This window comes from Papaver somniferum, chromosome 5 (assembly GCF_003573695.1).
Source record: "Papaver somniferum cultivar HN1 chromosome 5, ASM357369v1, whole genome shotgun sequence".
Classification (NCBI taxonomy): domain Eukaryota; kingdom Viridiplantae; phylum Streptophyta; class Magnoliopsida; order Ranunculales; family Papaveraceae; genus Papaver; species Papaver somniferum.
In genome coordinates this window covers 84055061-84075335 of record NC_039362.1, presented here as the reverse complement: position 1 = coordinate 84075335, position 20275 = coordinate 84055061, and the positions used below count along the sequence as shown (strand labels likewise).

General features: G+C 35.8%; 3 protein-coding genes across 3 annotated transcripts; 2 read left to right on the top strand and 1 right to left on the bottom strand.

The window, feature by feature from the left end:
- Nucleotides 1–13536: 13536 nt before the first annotated feature.
- LOC113282066 lies at nucleotides 13537–16095 on the top strand. Its single transcript, XM_026530998.1, has 6 exons — nucleotides 13537–14071; nucleotides 14193–14255; nucleotides 14360–14458; nucleotides 14590–14655; nucleotides 15168–15243; nucleotides 15474–16095. Exons 1-6 carry the CDS (start codon nucleotides 13577–13579, stop codon nucleotides 15980–15982), a joined length of 1308 nt encoding a protein of 435 aa, XP_026386783.1. The 5' UTR covers nucleotides 13537–13576; the 3' UTR covers nucleotides 15983–16095.
- A 575-nt stretch (nucleotides 16096–16670) lies between these two features.
- Nucleotides 16671–17353, top strand: LOC113277598 (glycine-rich cell wall structural protein 1.0-like). The gene is made up of 2 exons (XM_026526650.1): nucleotides 16671–16811; nucleotides 16915–17353. Exons 1-2 carry the CDS (start codon nucleotides 16736–16738, stop codon nucleotides 17247–17249), a joined length of 411 nt encoding a protein of 136 aa, XP_026382435.1. The 5' UTR covers nucleotides 16671–16735; the 3' UTR covers nucleotides 17250–17353.
- A 295-nt stretch (nucleotides 17354–17648) lies between these two features.
- Nucleotides 17649–18514, bottom strand: LOC113279245 (probable E3 ubiquitin-protein ligase RNF217). Its single transcript, XM_026527947.1, has 2 exons — nucleotides 17836–18514; nucleotides 17649–17704 (listed from the first exon to the last, which is right to left on the bottom strand). The coding sequence occupies exons 1-2, from the start codon at nucleotides 18512–18514 to the stop codon at nucleotides 17649–17651; spliced, it is 735 nt and encodes a 244-aa protein (XP_026383732.1).
- Between the last annotated feature and the right edge of the window lie 1761 nt (nucleotides 18515–20275).

Genomic DNA, 20275 nt, shown 5'->3' with positions numbered 1-20275 from the left:
TAATATAATAGATATTTTCTAACAGGGGGTTAGTCCTCGAGTAATTTCGGGGGAGTTGAGTGTATTTTAAATCTCAGAGAGTTTGAGAGAGTTTGAGAGAGTGTAGGGAGTTTGAGAGAGTTTGGTGTTTTTGAGTTCAGGGAGTTTGGGGGAGTGTAGGGATTTTGAGAGAGTTTATTAGAGGGAGTTCGGGGGAGTTTGGGGGAGTTTGAGAGAGTTCACTCCTAACTCATTCTCTTTTAAGAAACAATAAACCCTCATTTGCAAATAACATTGATCTTTAATCAAAAGAAAAAAATAAATGAAAATGATCATATCTCTGTATCAATAGTATATTATTTTGTGTAACGAGATATTTTTTTCCCTTCAATTTAACGGTCTCCATACAATTCTAACTCCCTTTGTTGACGAACATTTTCCCACATATCATCTGCTATACTCTTTCTCCATGCATTAGCTTCTTGACGTTGTTGTTCTTGAGTTTGTTGTGTCAAAATTTCGTCGTCATTTACAAGCGTTGATGGATGGCTATCTTCCTCTTCCTCTTCCTCGACCGGAAACTCATCTGAACGGCATTCTTTTCGTAAGAAGTTGTGTAGGCCTGCACAAGCTGTCATTATCTCCGCTTGCACCTGATACGGAAATGGAGGTTGAGACTTAAAGATCAAGAAACGAGACTTCACAACACCAAAAAATCTTTCAACTACATTCCTCAAAGAAGCATGACGCATGTTAAATAATTCTTCAGCCTTTTTCGCATGATTACCCGTACCAGAAAATTCTTTCAAATGATAACGTTGGCCACGAAATGGTGTTAAACAATATCGTCGGTTTGCAAAGCCACCATCCCCCAAGTAATATTTACCTGAATAAAACACAAAAAGAAAACTTCGTCAAGTAGAACCCGAAAATAACTTAACCAAAAAACTCAAAACTTCACATTAGATAAAAGTAAAATTACCTTGCGGTATTTTCAGTCCATTTCTTTTTGTCATTGCGTCGTTAAGTATTTTCGAATCATGAGCAGACTCTTCCCATCCACTGAGCATGTATATGAACTCCAAGTCGAAGTTGCAAACCGCTAATACATTTTGAGATGTAATTCCATGTCGATTCCGATAAACGGCTGCATTTCTTTTCTCTACCATTGCTGGGATATGTGTACCGTCCATAGCTCCAATGCAATCCTTAAAGTAAGGATAAAATCGTATACTCTCACGAATTTTAAATGGAGTTGCACTTGTTGGATTAGCCATCATCCTCGGAGCTATAGCATTTAAAGCTCGCAACATCCTGTTGAAGTTTTTACTAACTGTCCATCGAGAGCGACCAAATGTGTCACGTATTGTGCAATATCGTGAACTTTGGCCAACAACGAGTAAAAATGTACCAAGCATTTCTTCAATAGAAACACATCTTGTATCACATAATGATGTACTTTCTCTAATGATACAACATAGTTTTAGAAAAATATCAGGGTACATCCTATAACTTCTTCGAAAGTCTTATGGGTCTTGACGCAAAACTCTCCTTATATAGTTATATCCAAACAAAGTAACTGGGCGTCTCATTGGTCTTTCAATACGCTGACTTTGTATGTATTGCAATTGCTTGATTATATCCATCAACCATGAATGCACCGCTGAAAGTATATTCAAAAATATGGATAGTTCAAATTCATTATTGCTGCTTACCTCTTCATCATCACTGCTTTCTTCTTCTGTATCAAAGGCTTCATCTTCACTATCAGTAGATAAATCCAAATCAGACATGTTCACCTAAAAAGATTATAAAAGTACTTTTTTTATTAGAATCATCATTATTTCAAAAGCATAAAAGTATATGTATATACAAAATAAGCATATAGAATATAAATTTCATAAATTCAATCATAATAACCATAAAGATGTCAATCCATAAAAATTAGTAGCAATCAATCCATAATAATAATTTCTCAACTTGGAGAAAAAAAAAATTAAATACTAATAGTTACGAAGAAAAACGATCAAATGTTGTAACTCTAAAAGCCCATTAAACCTAATAGAAACTTGCAAAGATGACAGGTTTATGCTTTTAACTTTGAACCAATCCACAACTTTCTCTCTTCAGGAGTAAAACGTATGAATAAGTTCTTCTTGTGATTGTTGTCCAGCATTTCAATTACTTTCAGCTTATCTTCCAAAGAAATTTCATTCATGCCATAAACAAGATCCCATACTTGGTTATCTTTCTTATCCTTATCAATTCTACGCATTTCTTTTTCAATTTTGCGGTCTTCTTTCTCTTTCGCAATAAGAGCATGCATTGAATCAATAGAATAAGCAATCGATGAACTGTTGGCAATCAATTTCTCTAGATAATCAGACTGCCCAGTAGGATTAGTTGATGTAGAAGAGTCACCAATGTCACACCTTGGTCTTTTCTTTGGTGCCGTTTTTCTGACGGGAATTTTCGTTGTGTTCATATCTTGAGTTTCATCTTTATCTTGTTCATCACTTTCCTCTAAGCCATATCCCACGTATGATACGTTAAAAGCACTATCATATTGCTCTCGTTGAGTATAATCAACATCGAAGTAATTATCTTGTTCATCTTCCTTATCACAGGTTCTAGTACTTGTACCCTCATGGGTAAGATCAACTGTAACTTTTCCAGAAGCACATTTATTCCCAAAAACAATAAGCAAGTCACCATAGTCTTTACCATTATCTTCCCTTAAGTTAGTTTGGTTTGGATGGCTCTGTTAACACACAAAATAAATAAAGGATAAAGCATGAATTAGAACTCTGCACAAAATAGAAGAAAAAAATATCAAATTAGTTGTCAGTAAGTAACACACACATACCTCAAAGTAATTGTTCCACATCTCGTCGGATCCAGTAATCATCTTGTTAGCATCATCCCAACCGAATCCAGAAGTACAAGATTTAAACAAATCCTGGTATTGACCAAATCTAGTCTTCAGCCATCTATGTTTCCCTTTATAGTTCTCAAAAGATTTGTCACAACCACATGCTTGGTTAAGTTTTGGAAGTATCTCCTCTTCCACTATTCTCTTAGTAAAACATCCACTAGTGTCTTTCTTCTTCTCAAGTGTAGCTTCTACCAACAGTTCCAATAATTTCTCAGTCTCTCGAGTTGTCCATTGTTTGTAATTCGTAGTCACTTCCGTTTCCGGTTCCGTATTCTTATTCTTCCTAACATTCTTTTTCTTCTTGTTGTTTTCAGAAGATTGGCTGGATTTTTCCATTCTATGGTGTGACATGTTAGCTACATTAGTACTTAGACTAATACTAGAACTTAACAAAGCAAGAAAGAAGAGATTCTATGGTGATGAAATTCAGCAAATTTCGTCTCTTTAGAAAGACGAGGAATCCCTCATTAACATAAAAATGATAAGAAATAAATATGGGTTTGATAGCTGTGCCCAAAGGTCTAAACCAAACAGGGCAGAAATCACGTTTTCAGGACTTGAATACGTCTTCAGAAAATTTTAGATTTCACAATCTTTACTCAAAAAATCATACAAAAATCATTGTGTGATGGAATTCAACAAATTTGGTCTTGTTGAAAAGCTAAGAAACTCCTCTTTAACATAAAAATTATATCGCAAAGGAATGAGTTTTATAGATATGTCAGAATCATCTCGAAAAACAGGGCAGAAATCACGTTTTCAGGACTTGAATACGTCTTCAGAAAATTTTAGATTTCACAATCTTTACTCAAAAAATCATACAAAAATCATTGTGTGATGGAATTCAACAAATTTGGTCTTGTTGCAAAGATAAGAAACTCAAATTTAACATAAAAATTATATCACAAAGGAATGAGTTTTATAGATATGTCAGAATCATCTCGACAAATAGGACAGAAATCACGTTTTCAGGACTTGAATACGTCGTCAGAAAATTTTAGATTTCAATCATTACTCAAAAAATCATAAAAAAATCATTGTGTGATGGAATTCAACAAATTTGGTCTTGTTGCAAAGCTAAGAAACTCCTCTTTAACATAAAAATTATATCACAAAGGAATGAGTTTTATAGATATGTCAGAATCATCTCGACAAACAGGGCAGAAATCACGTTTTCAGGACTTGAATACGTCGTCAGAATTTTTTTAGATTTCACGGTCTTTACTCAAAAAATCATACAAAAATCATTGTGTGACGGAATTCAACAAATTTGGTCTGGTTGCAAATCTAAGAAACTCCTCTTTAACATAAAAATTATATCACAAAGGAATGAGTTTTATAGGTATGTCAGAATCGTCTCGACAAACAGGTCAGGAATCACGTTTTCAGGACTTGAATACGTTGTCAGAATTTTTTTAGATTTCACGGTCTTTACTCAAAAAATCATACAAAAATCATTGTATGATGGAATTCAACAAATTTGGTCTGGTTGCAAAGCTAAGAAACTCCTCTTTAACATAAAAATTATATCACAAAGGAATGAGTTTTATAGGTATGTCATAATCGTCTCGACAAACAGGGCAGGAACATGTTTTTCAGAAAAATCTATACGAAAAACACTATTAGGGTTTTGACCGAGAGAGAGAGAGTACGCACAAAAAAAACTATACACAATCAAAATAAACAATCATGGAGATCAAAGATATGAAAAACAATCAAAATAGTACACAAATCAAACTATAAACAATCATGGAGATCAAAGAAGAAAAAAAAACATACCTGGAAAAAACGTTTCCTCTTCTTTCTCCTATGGTTTTCTACGCACCAAACTCCTTCCCAAATCTCTACTCTTTTGAGAGATTTGTTGTGAGACCAAAATACACTAAAAACTCCTTCGAACTCCCTAAAGCAACCAACTCCCTAGTATTGTAGGGTTTTATGACTAACAGGGAGTTCAAGAGCTTTTTTTAAACTCCCCAACGACTAACAGGTGTTTTCTAGGGAGTTTAGGAGACTCCTCTAAACTACCCCACGACTAACGGGGATTTGGAGAGACTCCCTCAAACTCCCCCACGACTAACAGGAGAAAACACAAATACATTAAAATCTCTCGAACTCTCCCACGACTAACCCCCCGTAAGCTAATATAAAATCTCTAAATAAATAATTATATTTCTAAAATATTTTTAATAAATGAAAATAACTTAATTAGTTATAACATATTTTGCTAGATAATAAAAATAAATTAAAGAATAATAAAAATATGCAAGCATATTTTCTTTCCAAGAATACTCCACCATTCTCCCCTTCTCAGAAAAATTTGTCCTCGAATTTTGCTGGTATAACTGCTTGTATTTATGGTTCTTCGAGGAAACTTGTTATAATTCGTCAGGAAATCTAATATGTGCCAAGTTATTGCCAGACAACATGACATTTGCATTGGACTAATCGTACAAACTGCTTCATGAAAATAAGGATCTACGTGTGTGGAACATACTGAAATCTTATCATCGGGGTAAACATCATAGGTTGGTGGTGAATTCTAATCCACGATAACTGGATATTTTTCAATTCCAGAAAAAGAAAAAATATCATCAAACCTTTGGATTTCAAGCTTTAACCCAGACTCCCACGAATCTCGCGGATTATGTGCAACTCCTTGAAATCCTTTCTCCTTGTCTCCAAGGAGGTTTTCTTGTTCATCACCGGTCACTTCCTCCACTCGTTGTAGGCTAGGACCATGATGGGGCTCTTGGTGATGATGCATTTCAGCCAATTGGAGGGTAAGTGCCTTAACCTTCCGTTCTAGATCATCTATTACCACTTGCTCTTTCTCATCGTTGAGAGCGGCTCTTCGAACAACACCATAATCTCTTCCTCGAAACATGATGCAAGAGCGTTTCCTGTCTCTGAACCAACTGATGCAGAGAGTAAGCGTTGAACAGATTTAAAATCTAAAACTCATGTTTCCGAGATACCACTCTCAAGGAAAACACTACTTTTTATTAATCAAAATCTTCTTCTTAATACAAATACATGGAGCTCTTTATATAGATAACTTCATTCCAAATAATCAAATATTTCATAAATAAATTATCTAAATACTTATTGCCTAACATAATAGATATTTTCTAAACTAATATAAAATCTCTAAATAAATAATTATATTTCTAAAATATTCTTAATAAATTAAAATAACTTAATAATTAATTATAATATATTTTGCTAGATAATACAAATAAACTAAAGAATAATAAAAATATGCAAGCATATTTTCTTTCCAAGAATACTCCACCAATAATGGATCTAACATACATGTATTGTGTTAAGAAACTCTAATACCCATGTTGTGTGCATTTGTATGTGTTTTCAAACGAGAAAATTCGATTTCATCATGGATTGAATGCCATGAACTACCCATAATCGGTAGATAAAGAAGTACCATATCTACCGATTATAAGTTACTGAGACCTCAAATATCTACAATCGGTAGTTTAGTGTACGTAGAATACTTCTGATTATGAAAAACCCCAAAATTGAAATTTTATTTTCCATAATCGGTAGTTTTTCAAATATACGTTACTACCGATTTTCAAAGTCGCCCCAAATACGAATTTTCTCCGAACTTATAATAATTGGTTTGTTTCATATTTTACAATCGGTAGATTAGAAAATTTTTTAAACCTCCGATTTTGGTTGTCGCCCCAAAATCTACTTCCTCCAAAACTGAAAATTTTGCAATTTTTCAGATTTCATAATCGGTAGTTCATAAAATATTTTAACTACCAATTTTTGTGAAATAGGAAGTTTGGAAAAGAATAATGCCTCCAATTATTCAAGTTTTTTTGTCCAGGAACCGTAGAATTTTCCAACTATATAATCGGTAGAATATATTAGTATTTGACTTCCGATTTTTCTGTAATCGGAGAAAGTTACCATCTCATGCGTCCGATTATTATTGCCTAACTTGTTGTTTTCGTACGTAGGCTATTGTAGCGGTTGATGACGATTATTATTTGAGGCGTGATACTTCCCTACACTATGCAAACGATTTGGTATGCTCATGACTACTCTCTTTTTTTTTCTTCAAATAATGTATGTCACATACTTATGCTTATGAGGTTTGTTTTGTTATATGCGCATTTAGTTATTTGGAAGTAAGGCGGAGGCAAGGGAATGGATTATTAACAAGGCAAAAGAGAAGATGTGCGTGGTAGTTCAGAACCGTTGCGTGAAGGATATTCGGTTTGAAATGATCTGTGAGTGAGGTGGGGAGAAAAAGAGTCACGAAGGAAAGAATCATAAGTATGTAAGGAAGTCGGAGAGGAGGACTTACCGAACCCATACAAAGAAGATTGGATGCCCATTTAAGGTTGTCTTCTATAATCCCGACGGTAGGGAAGGTAAAGAGTGGAAAATGTTTAAAGCTGATAATGGTTGTCACAACCACGATGATCCGGATAATCTTATTGGACATGTAATGGTTGTGAAGTTAAAACCAAATGAAATGGAGACGGTGAGGTATATGCGAATTTATAAAGAGAGTGCGATCTTAAGTAAAATTAAGGTGGACGACCCCAACAACTTGTCTTCTTTGTCTACAACTACGATCAAAAGGACGGAATGGGATGGAAGAACGGTCATGCAACAATCAGAGTGGTTAGCGGAGTTACACGACTACACGTTGAGAACGGAAGAAAAGGATAGTAAAGTGGTTCGTATTTTCTTGGAACATCCCGAAATGATCCAATTAGCTCAATGCTTTCATTAAATTTTGTTGATAGATGCTACTTATAAGACAAACAAATATAACATGCCGTTGTTGAACATTGCTTTCCAAATTTCGGACAAAAACACGTTTACGATTGCATGGGGTTTAATGGATCATGAGAACAATGTGAGTTTCATTTGGATGTTGGAGACACAAAGGTCCATTTATAACGACGATAATTTTCCAAGGGTTATTGTAACAGATAACGATCAAGCCTTAATGAATGCAATAGAGGTAGTGTTTCCGGAAGCCCAAAACTTGCAATGTACATGGCACATTCAATGCAACCTCAAATTCAATTGTCATCATCATTTCCAAGCTAAACCAAGGAAGGGTACCAAGTGGTCGAAGGAAGAGGATGAACGCATTAATAAATTAATCGTGGAAGAATGAGAGGAAGAGAAAAGGTTATTTGAAGAAAAGTGGAAGGAGGATGGAATAATTTGGAGAATGTTCATGAAAGCATGGGACAAGATCGTTTGGTCGACGACCGAGGAAATTTATGAAGATAACTTGAAGAAATTTGAGGATGAATATAGTACGAACTACCCAAAACCCGTTGAGTATTGTAAAAAACAATGGTTGGCACTGCATAAGGAGAGGTTTGTATTTGCATGGACATATGAATATCGTAACTTCAAGAACGAGGTGACAAGCATTGCGGAGAGGTCTCATGGCCGATTAAAGAAAATACTACTCGGTAGTCAAAATGGAGTTGTGTTGATCCAAGAAGCAATCCATGAATACGCCAATCATGATCTCGTAAAGATAAGGGGTTATATGCAATTTAGTGCACATATATCCCAATGGAACATGATAAAGAAATATTGCATCTAAGGGGCATTTTTCATAAAGTTTCAACATGGGCAATAAATCACATGATGGAACAATTGAAGTTTTATAGAGCTTATGATGACGAGAATACGGTTTGTGTTTGCAAGGATATGATAGGTATTGGATAATGACATAGCATCAATGGTAATCTCCATTTTCATTATTAGCTCAGAGAAGCATAAGCTTCATTACAGAAGAAAGAGAATTCATTACAACCAATTAATAGTCTCAGATCGTTTTCAACAATTGACTAATTCTCAAGATACGCGTGTAGAGAGAATAGAGAGAATATCTGGCAGATCATGTGAACAACACGTGAGAACATTAGAGTGTTATCCTGCACTGCTATAAGTCGTATCCTGCACCATTTCAGTCATATCCTGCACCACTGCATTAGTTGTGCTAATATTGGACTCCCGTGTCGTCATAAGTTGGAAGGTATATTCAAGTAATTGACATAAATGATATTCATCCATTTTGGAAGCAATTAAATTTCACTCCAACTACCACGGTAGTTGATGGTCCGTCGTTCTTGGAGTCGGAATTGTGTGCACGAGTAGCCGAGCATTACTATACATCAAATAGTGCCAAAAAGCAAATATTGATGCACCATTTGGAGGAAGCCATTCACCCTAGTTTAAGGGAGGTTGATGAACCTATTAAGCAAAAGGGGGCGGGTAGGCCGAACACCGAAGTGTCAAGGACCATCGAAAGAAAATAGTTGAATGAGTATTTTTATAAAAAAAATAGACCCTTCTAGGCACGCGTATACGAAAGCCGAATTTGAAGATGAGGTGGAACCCAAGAAAAGAGGTCGTCCAAGAAATGATCAAAGCGGACCAACCGCACGACAAGTGAGACCAAAGGTCTGTACGGAGCCTTCTCAAGTAAGTCAAGCCGAGGTGGTCGAAGAAGTTGTGTTGGTGGAGACCCAAACTAGCTTAGAAGTCGTTGAGTAAATGGGCGCCTCGCAACGAACCCAACCAATGGAAATTGTGACTATAAAAGAGAAGTATGGTACTCGTCGTTGCCCTAGAAATATTCATGGAACACAAAATCGAACCACGTATACAATTATCGAAGAGTATTTGAAACAACTCCCTCTACTCATTACTCCATTTGTTTTGTCCACTGACGAGATTGATGAGGATGGAAATTGTGGGTTTCACGTTGCTACGGAACAAACATGTCACTTTAGAGAGGCGGTTATCGAAGATGTCACCCAATGCTAATATTTAAGAAAGAAGATGGCGGTACAACTAATGAAGGATAAGGATTTCTATATGGAGATGATTAGGTGAGGATATAATTATGACAAAGAACAAGAGTTCAAATAATTATGTGCGCGTGTAAAGTGCCGAAAGGGATTGAAGACAATCGGAGCCAAGTATTGGATGACAATGCCTAAATGTGGATATCTCCTAGCAGACGTTTTGAATTGCGTGGTACATTTCTTTGTTCCTCCTAAGTATGGACTTAGTATGACGTTTGCACCCACAAGAACGGTTTGCGATGAGTCGGTTAAAGATACAAGAATTGTTATGGCATTTGTGAATGAAATGCATTTTATCGATTTAAGGGTAAAGAAAGATTGTACGTTACCTCCTTTGAGTAAGTGGCACGATTACTTCCCAACAAACCATTGCAAGGATTGAGTGAAATAATATGAGTCCAACATTGTTGATTTGGATCGCATCATGAACAACAACTTTCCGATGGGTTACTCAAATTGATCGAAGATGATGATGATGATCGGTTTGATCGTTATGTTAGAAGATGTAATTTGAACCGCCTTTTTTGTACATATTTTTTTGAAAATCCTGTGAAGATATATGCTATAATCGGTAGTTATATATATAACATATCAACCGATTGTACAAGATTTTGTAAACAGATTCAATCAATCTTATAATCGGTTATTAACTTTCTAAATTTAACTTCCGATTAATTAATCTTCTGTTTATTTGTTTGAGGTGTTCCCAGAATCGGTAGACAAAATAATAAACTAACTTCCGATTTTTACCAAACTCTGACAAAAAAACTGCAAAATTTTCCCAGAATCGGTAGACAAAATACTACAATAACTTACGATTGTTAACAAACTCTGAAAAAAAAGTTACAAAATTTCTCAGAATCGGTAGACAAGATAATACAATAACGTCTGATTGTTACCAAAATCTGACAAAAAGTTGCAAAATAATCCTAGAATCGGTAGATAATTTAAAATACTAACTTCCGATTGTATCCAAATCTGACAAGAAAAGCTAGAAAATTTTCCCACGATCGGCACATCATATAAGATACTAACTCCCGATTGAAACAATCATTCTTTATACTGTAACCACAGACTTCAGGAATTCATAACTTCCATCATATATGAATTCATCCCCCTTTTCCACTAGGTAGTGTCTTTTTGCGAGTATCTCCTACATAAACGAACAAATACAAAAGAATGCTAAGTTCGTTTTAGTAAGAAAGATTAGGCACCCAGTCTTATGTAAAAGAAGTATGAAGATACTCACAAATTGTTGGATCAACAAGATTAAGTAGATAGTGTTAAAGATCCTCGTTTGTATCGTTATGTAATCATTTACCCCTTTTTGGATAAGTTAGAAACGATCATGAACTTGTTGGAGTGATCTTTGCTTTGGATTTACATACTCTCGCACAAATTGGCTATGCGCCCTCCCCCGAAATATTTTGGGTGTGAACCTTCCGGCTATGACATCTTCACGTCTTGTTTCGTGATACCATGTTTTGATAATGGCCAAATCTTCAGCTGCGTCAAACGTTGCCATGCTTGTAAGTTGAGATATAGAATGAATTAAAAAGAGTAGACGATGGAAAATCTATTTGTAAAATACAAGACGCTATATATGTGTTGTTTGGTGCATAAATAAGAAGATCTTACCCTCCTTATATAGATGAGAGTCCCAATGTCTTTTTTTTTTGTAAATATGGTCGTTGATGCGTACTTTTACAAGAGTGTACTGAAATTACGTACAATGAATACATATAATCGGTAGAAAAGGATTGAACACTGCTTTCCGATTATTAATAGTTATGTATTGTTATGTATACCGATTATTTGCAGTTTTGTCAACAAAGTTCTCAGTTTCATTCAACACCTATAATCGGAGGCTTATCGATATGTATTATTCACAGATTGTGTGTGGTTTTCGAGGCACAACTACTTTATTTTGAACGAAATAGCCGTTGGAGTATAATCGGTAGTTAGATAAAGAATGAAAACTTCCGATTGTTATAAATAATTTGAAAATCATAACGATATCACCTACAAATCATAATAATTTTACAATCATAACTATTGATTGAACTTCTACAATTATATTACAATGACTTTTGCTTAGCGTTGTGGACGTCTTGGACGAGCCCTAAACGGATTAAATCTCTCCATCGCCTTAAGGATTCTGAAATGAGCTTCGTAACGGAAGTTTGACCTTTTCCATCTCCGCCATTCCTCGAGAGATCGTGTTATAACCTCATCATTGGTTTCACCCCTCAATCGATATTGATTCACAAGATAAGTTAAATGGATGAATTGTTCGACGTGTCCGTTTATTAAACCAACTCGGCAGAAAAGATCATCGGAGTGACGGTTATTTGGGTTACCGGTGTCGACGCAGAATTTTTCGTGAATTCTCCCCAAATAACTCATACTCATTACACCTCCTTGCCTACGTTCTTCTCCTCGTCTCGGATAGAATTGAACATAACGCCTACATAAAGATAAATCTTCTTCTATCCTGAACTCCGGAGGATTAATGAATGGTTGGGTCATTATCTTGAAGATGATTTCTTTGATGTTGGAGAGAGTTAAAATGTATTTGTGTTGCATATAGGGGAGGAGGATACCCTCCTTATATAGTTTAGAGTTCCAAGGAATCTATTTTTTTTGAAAAACTAGCCGTTGAGGCGAGGTGTAACATGAGTGTGCGCAACATAAGACTGATCAACACATAATATATCATATAATCAGAAGTATACAGAGTTACTCAATGTTCCGATTGTGACAATCAGAAGTTTATGGAGTCCACCATTAACTTCCGATTATTAGTTTCCCCAAATTTTGTTTTTTCTAAAATTCTTCATTTATTGAATTTTGAAATTCCCATAATCGGGAGATAATCTAACTTGTCTATCTACCGATTATTAGTTTCCCCGGATTCAATCTTTGCCAAAATCCATAGGTTTTGAGGGGAAAGAGACTACCATATAACCGGAAGTATACAAAGTTACCCAATGTTCCGATTGTGACAATCGGAAGTTTATAGAGTCCACCGTTAACTTCCGATTATTAGTAGCCCCAAATTCAATTTTGCGAAACAAATGAAATTCGAGTTTTCTACTTTAACAATCGGTAGTTATGGTATGTTGTTTACCTACCGATTATTGCAGTAGCCCATTCTTAAACAAACCCAATAATCGATTGCTATTACCACTATAATAACTACCGATTATAGAAGGGCATTTAGGTATTCTCCGAACATTTAGGACATCCCATAACCTTGTCTATGGGTTGGGAATAAAAAAGTCTCCCTTAATTTTTTCGGGGTCGCCCCTAAAAATGCCAGGTTTTATATTTATATACATATACAGAATGTGTAGGTTCTATAGTCAATCGTCTATGCTGGTTTTATTTCTTCATTATAAATTTTAATTAAAACAAACCCATTGGATTATCCGTTCCAATCCGTTCATCTGTGCATCCATTGGATGTAAATACGTTAGATGTTAGATTGGATGCGGATGCCGAATTTGTAATCCTTTATTATTTGGTTTGGATGCGGATGAGGTAAAAACCGGTCCATACCGGAACATGCTCACCCTGGTTTTTTCCAAGAAAAAAAACAAAAAAAAGAACAATTGGGTCTATGGGAGAAAACTGAGAAGCCCATAAAGAAAATATAAGGTGAACGGGCCAGTTCTACATTTGTGTTCTGAACGCCGATACATATTGACACACACGACAGTCACAGGTGAAGAAGAGGCGGGAAATAGAGAAAGAGATTGAAGAAGAGGGATAACAATATAACATGGACGCCGATGATGCTTGGGAAGCTCTAGATGTCGATGATTCTGATCTTGTTTCTCTTCTAAGACCTTCCACTCTTCTTCCTTGCAAACGCCCTCTTCCTCCTCCTCCTTCACAACAAAACCCTAACAAGACTAGAAACAACACTATCGTTCACTCTCTTCGACCATGCTCTCAACCCAAAACCCTAGAATCTCAAACCCAGAAAAGTGATGATCTTCCATCGACTAGTAATCGTCGTCTAATTCCGGGTCCAGCCGGGTTACTCCAGGCTACTATGAATCGAAAAGCTAGGGATAATAGAAGTGGGGAAGATCAAATTCCGACTCAGGAATTTATACGAAGGATGAATGGAGAAGAAGATGAGGGTGAAAATGATCCTGATTTCAAACGAAATCCATGGCTTTCTGTTGTTGAATTCGATATGGGTTTTGAAGAGGGTAAATCAAACTTGGGTTCAATCAAGAATTGTTTAAGCAATAGAAGAATTTCTTTGGTAATTCTCTTTTGATTTTGTGGTATAAATTTTAGTCATTTTAAGCAGTAATTGTAAGACGAGCCACATTTGGTTTTGTATTGTTTGTTGCGAATCTAACGTTTTCTTGATGGATGATTAGGTTATTGCCATGGTTAAATCATGTAAACCCAATGGTCTTGGTGATATAAGTTTAACCCTAAAGGTGGTATATCTAATCAAATGTAATTAAAATTTGTGTTTTGATACTTTTTGAGATCTCTTTAAGATTTCTTATTCATATTAATGAATCTAATTTATGTATTTTAGGATCCTACAGGTACTATTGGTGCTAATGTCCATCGAAAAGTTACGGAAAGCGAGTATGGAAAAGATATCTCTGTTGGCTCTATATTAATTCTCAAGCAGGTATTGTGACAGTTTTCGTTATTCTTTTTATGAATTGATGATAACTAGCTGGGATTCTAACAGTTACATGACAAATTCATAGAAATATCATATCCTACATTAGGGGACTTACTGAACCAATGTAACTGCAGATTGTTCTATTCTCGCCTTCCCGTACGGGGCATTATCTCAACATCACACTTCCGAATGTGGTCAAGGTGCATTATCTTTTCTGTTAAATTAGCTGTAACGAAATTCTTGAATCAGTTTGATCTTGGAATTTAATCGGGGATGTTAATTTGAGTGTATTAAATGTGTTTATATCACGCATATTGTTTCCAGAGTTTTCTACTGGGTTCCAGAAACATAATAGGTTTTTATTTCTACATGGTGGATTCTGAAATGTAGCAACCTAAGATAAGTTTGTTGATATCCTCAGCAAATTCGGGGACCATTCTTCTTTTGCAGCCTGAGTAGTTATCTTTAGTGTTTTTTTTTTGCCTGTTAAACTTAGTATTTAGTGTTTACATTGTTGCTTTGTAGTCATGTAGCTGTCTGAGTACCTCTTTGCCTATGATTTGCAGGAAGCATAGTTAGTAATGTGATTGGATCTTGGGAAAATCAATATTGTGATTGCTCTTTGCTAGTTTCTTTTGGTAATGCACATTATAAAGTTTGGTGTCTAGTAGTTACCAATAATAGTAGCTCAATCAACTGATTTGGGTAACAGGTTATTCCCAAGGACTACAGTGGATCTCCAATAAAAGGGTTTTCAGTATTGGAAGTTAATTCTGCCTATCCCATTGGTATGTCATGATTACTTTTCTGAATTGCGTTATTTAGTATTTGACCCCCACAAGTATTCAACTGCTGTTGAAGTGACCCTTTCCCTGTAAGAAGTATTGATGCTGCGTGACATTGGATTGCTTGACTTTGTATCTGGGGTTGAAAAGGACATTTATTGTGAAAGTCAACTAATTTTGATGATTTTGTCTATTATCTCCTAATTACTTGGTACTCGTGACTGCCCCTTCAGATGAATGTAACTGGACAAGGTCAGAGATGGCCGAGAAGGTGTCATTTGCGAGATCAGGAGCAACGGAAAGATTTACGAGTGAGGTACCTAGACAATATAGAAACAAAGAACTGTTAGTTGATGATGTTGATAATAGAAGACAACTGGAAGAAAGCATAGCAGCAAGAGGGAACTCTCAACGAGGTAGTAATTATAAACCTGCAGCAGAGATAATAACCCAATTGGCGGAGCGTTCAGTAACAAATCAAGCTACACAGTTGACAGTTAGAGGGGGAGATACTGAAAATGAGGAACGTATAATGGATGTAGATGACAACTGTTCAAAAGATCGTGCTCCACCGGAAAATTTCAACTGCACAAGCAATACACTGCAGCATATGTCCACTGCAAGAGTAAACGAGGGAAAAGGTGAATCTAAGAAGCCAACAACTTCACTCCCTGAATGGACAGATGAACAGCTTGATGAGCTTTTTAATGCCTATAGTGACGACGGTGATACCTTTCTGTAGACACTTTATTTCCTTCGCTATTTCCATTTTGTCTGTAAATGTATGTCTGGTTCTTTTTCTTGTATCTGAACAGCTTTATTAGCATAAGATTGTCGCGCCAGATAATTTTGAAACTGACATTTGTGCATTTTGGCGAAATTCGATTGTACTAGTTTTGCACATCTGAGAAAGCAACAAATGAAAATGGAAAAGAAATTCACCACACCATTTCATTTGAGAAACGAGTACTGGTGTTGTGCATAAACGTCATATATCTGTATGGCAGAGCCGTTACACCCTAGCTTATTAGCTTTAAAGATTGAGATATTGACATGTTTAAAGTCCAAATCTTAAACTCCGCGTTAACAGCGAAGGGAAAGCGTTGCTTTATATAAAGGGCATATAACTTGGATAATTTCAGAAGCAACATATACTAAGAAGTTCTATGGACCAATGTTGTAAAAAGAAGTCTGTTGACGAAATAAGTTAAGTTTCATTGTCGCCATGAAGCTGTGCTTTCCTACAAAAAGTATCATATTTGAAAACTTTTAACGTGCTAGGAATCTTGGATATGGTTAAATATAGTTTCCTTCACAAGAGAGTTTCCTTTTACTCGGCTTTGGTTTCCACAAAAATATGGCACAGCATCTCTCATTTCAACCTACAAGTATTTCTACTAATGTGGGATCATGTTGTAATACAGACCTCTCAAGAAGTTCTGCAAAATATTAGAGGCTTGATATCGAAGAAATTATAAGAAAAATCAGATGAACGATGAAGCGAAAAACAGTCTTCCTTTTTCTTTTCCTTTACCTTCAGTTCTTATCAAGTGTATACATAGAAGTTGCAGGTATATTCTTTCTTTCATCCTTTACTAATTTTAGTTCCGTCTTCATGGAGTTTTGTTTAAGAATGTTTTTGATATTAAACCAAAATCTACCTCAAATTTTCAGCCAAGAATATGCACCATCCTATAACACCTCAAGATTATGAGAGCAACAGAATGATTACCACACATATGAGAAGAGGCGGTGGTGGTGGTCACGGCGGTGGAGGTAGTCACGGAGGTAGTGGCAGTCGCGGTGGTAGCAGCAGTAGAGGTGGTGGTAGAAATCGTGGTACCGGTAGTACCATTGTGCCTCGTGGGGGTATTTATCCCTATCCCTACTATGGCAGTACCAGTAACGGAAAACATAACAACAACAGCAGCAACAGTTGTGGGGGCATCATGAGCAACCACCACAAGGGTGCTGCATTCGCGATAATGGTAGCTTTAACTGCATTGTAATACTTAAATTGGTACTGATTTGTTAAAGTTTTTTAACAACCGGGATTAGTTGTAACTATTTGTAATCTCGGATGTGTCTCTGTATGTTTTGGCCGACTTGAATATATGGCATTCTGCAATGCATCTTTGAGGCCATGTGTATTAAGTGTTAAACCGCAACAAAATAGACAATATACAGTACCCAGACACTATCATTAATCAAACATTAGATAGATAGATCATAAATCAGTTGACGCGGCTAAGTGGCCAATATGCATTTAGTATGATCAACTCAGGAACCTCACCATCTCTTTCTAGGAGCATACCCAAAGTGATACATGTAAAGCACCATAAAAACAACACCCAAACAAGCAAAGCACATGGAACCTAACACAAGTATTGTCCTGCAACAGCTTGTTTTTACTTCGCATATACAAATCTTGCATCCACACCGATAACAAAATGTGGCTTTACATCTGCAATTCAAAAATTAGAATTACCAGGAGACATTATGACTTGAAATCATGCGTATTTTTATGGAATAATGGGAAGAGGAGAACATATTGATTTATGTACCTGCAAGTCATTAAGGAGCAACCGCGTTTACGTTCCACATAACAGCTGCAATTTGGACATCGAGTCCATTTCTGTTGTCTAGCAGTCTCCAGGAACAGAAGATCGTTTCTATCGACGTCATTTACCAGATTACCTCTTCTATGACGTCTATGATTTTCCTTCCATGGAACCATACAGTGAAAACAGAATATCTTCTTGCAATTTGGACAGGTTGATTTTCTGATATTTGAACTACTTGAAGTACTTGAAAATGCAATTGTCATGACACACTCGTTTAAAACTAATTCGCTACATTCACGAAAAGGGCAATAAGATCTCCCATAGGCAAACCCACCTTTTGATGATTCCATTAATACAACTGATTCACAAAGTACACGACACCATTTCTCGAACACGAATGTGGGGAGAATGGAGCGACAGGATAAAGCGTTTAAGAAGACAGTGCAATTGCTATTAGGACATTGTATCTCCGAAATGTTGTCATGTATAACTTTTACTTCGATGTACTTGACGATGCAGTCAGTGCAATAAGGGTGAAGGCATCCATCCATCTCCATGTTCTTAAATTTCTGGTTTAGAAGAACTGGTTCGATACAGATTTCGCAAGTGAAAAAGTTGTCAGTAACACTACTATTACATGAACTGTCATGGATAGGTGAATTAGATGAAGGGGCAGTTTCGAGGTTTTGGTCTGTGATTTCTATCTCCATGCTTTGCAACATTGAAAACTAAGAGCATTTGCCTAAGCTTAATATCTGTAGAGTATGGGAACTGAGGAGGTTTGTTTTGAAGGCTTGTAACTGAATTAGGTCATGTGAAAACTACAGCCACACCCATTTTCTCAGCTTCCACCACTGTCAAATCCACGCGTGTAAAAGTTCACGCGCGCACCCAAAATCGGCGTATAAATTCGGCCGAAACCCAAAATTTTCAAAATTCAGTTTTCTTTTTATTTTATTTCCAAGTTTAACCTCACTTTATGTTTTGAGATTTTGTATTGAGATTTTGTTCTGAGAGATTGAGATAGAGCCGGAGCGAGAGCTGAAGTATTGAATTATCGAGAGTTTTAGGAGGAGCTGATTGAGAGATTCAATTTACTCAACAAAGATAATCTGAAATTCAAGCTCATGTTCGTTCGTTTTATCTTTGATTCTGATCTTGTTTAACTTGGATTCTGATCTTGTTTAATCTTGATTCGATTCTAGGTTTTAGTTTCTTTAAGATTATGATATATTATTCTAAGTTACAGAGTTTAATTTAGGTTTTCGAATCGATTTTTAGATATTTTAAGCTTGTTGTTGAATTTACGATCAATGTAGATCTTTTCGATTCAATCTTTTAGTTTCGATTTCACAGAGTTCCAACTCCATTGCACTGTACTCATCTCTAAAGTTCTCCTGAAACTTCAACATGATTTAATAACACTCATCAGGGAAGGCATAACTTTATATGCATAACAGGTTATGCAGATACTCTAAACAATGCATAACTTGTCATGCAGTCAAAGTTACGCAGTTATGCATAGCTGTTTTTACTGCATAAGCAGTTATGCATAATAAGTTATGCAGTTCAGCATGTTTGCTTTTACTGCATAACCAGTTATGCATGATAAGTTATGCAGTTCAGCATGTTTGCTTTTACTGCATAACCAGTTATGCATGATAAATTACGGAGTTCAGCATGTTTGCTTTTACTGCATAACAAGTTATGCATGATAAGTTACGCAGTTATGCATAGTTGTTTTTACTGCATAACCAGTTATACATAATAAGCTACGCAGTTATGCATAGTTGATTTTACTGCATAAGCAGTTATGCATAACAAGCTACGCAGTTATGCATAGTTGATTTTACTGCATAACAAGTTATGCATGATAAGTTACGCAGTTATGCATAGTTGTTTTTACTGCATAACAAGTTATGCATAATAAGTTATGCAGTTTTTCATAGTTGATTTTACTGCATAACCAGTTATGCATAGTAAGCTACACAGTTCAGCATGTTTGCTTTTACTGCATAAGCAGTTATGCATGATAAGTTACGCAGTTATGCATAGTTGTTTTTACTGCATAAGCAGTTATGCATAATAAATTATGCAGTTCTGCATAGTTGATTTTACTGCATAACCAGTTATGCATAATAAGCTATGCAGTTATGCATAGTTGATTTTACTGCATAAGCAGTTATGCACATTATTTTTCCTGCGTAACATATGTTATTTAAAAGTAAAACACATGACCTATTATGCATAACTTGTTATGCACATTTTCTTTGTACTGCATAACTAGTTATGCATTTTTTTTTTGCATCCGCAGTGATTTATGATAAGCATAACCTTTGATGCATCTGCATAACTAGTTATATGCACTTTTTTTTGTATTGCATAACTGGTTATGCACATTTTCTTTGTACTGCATAACTAGTTATGCACTTATTTTTTGTACTGCATAACTTGTTATCCACATTTATTTT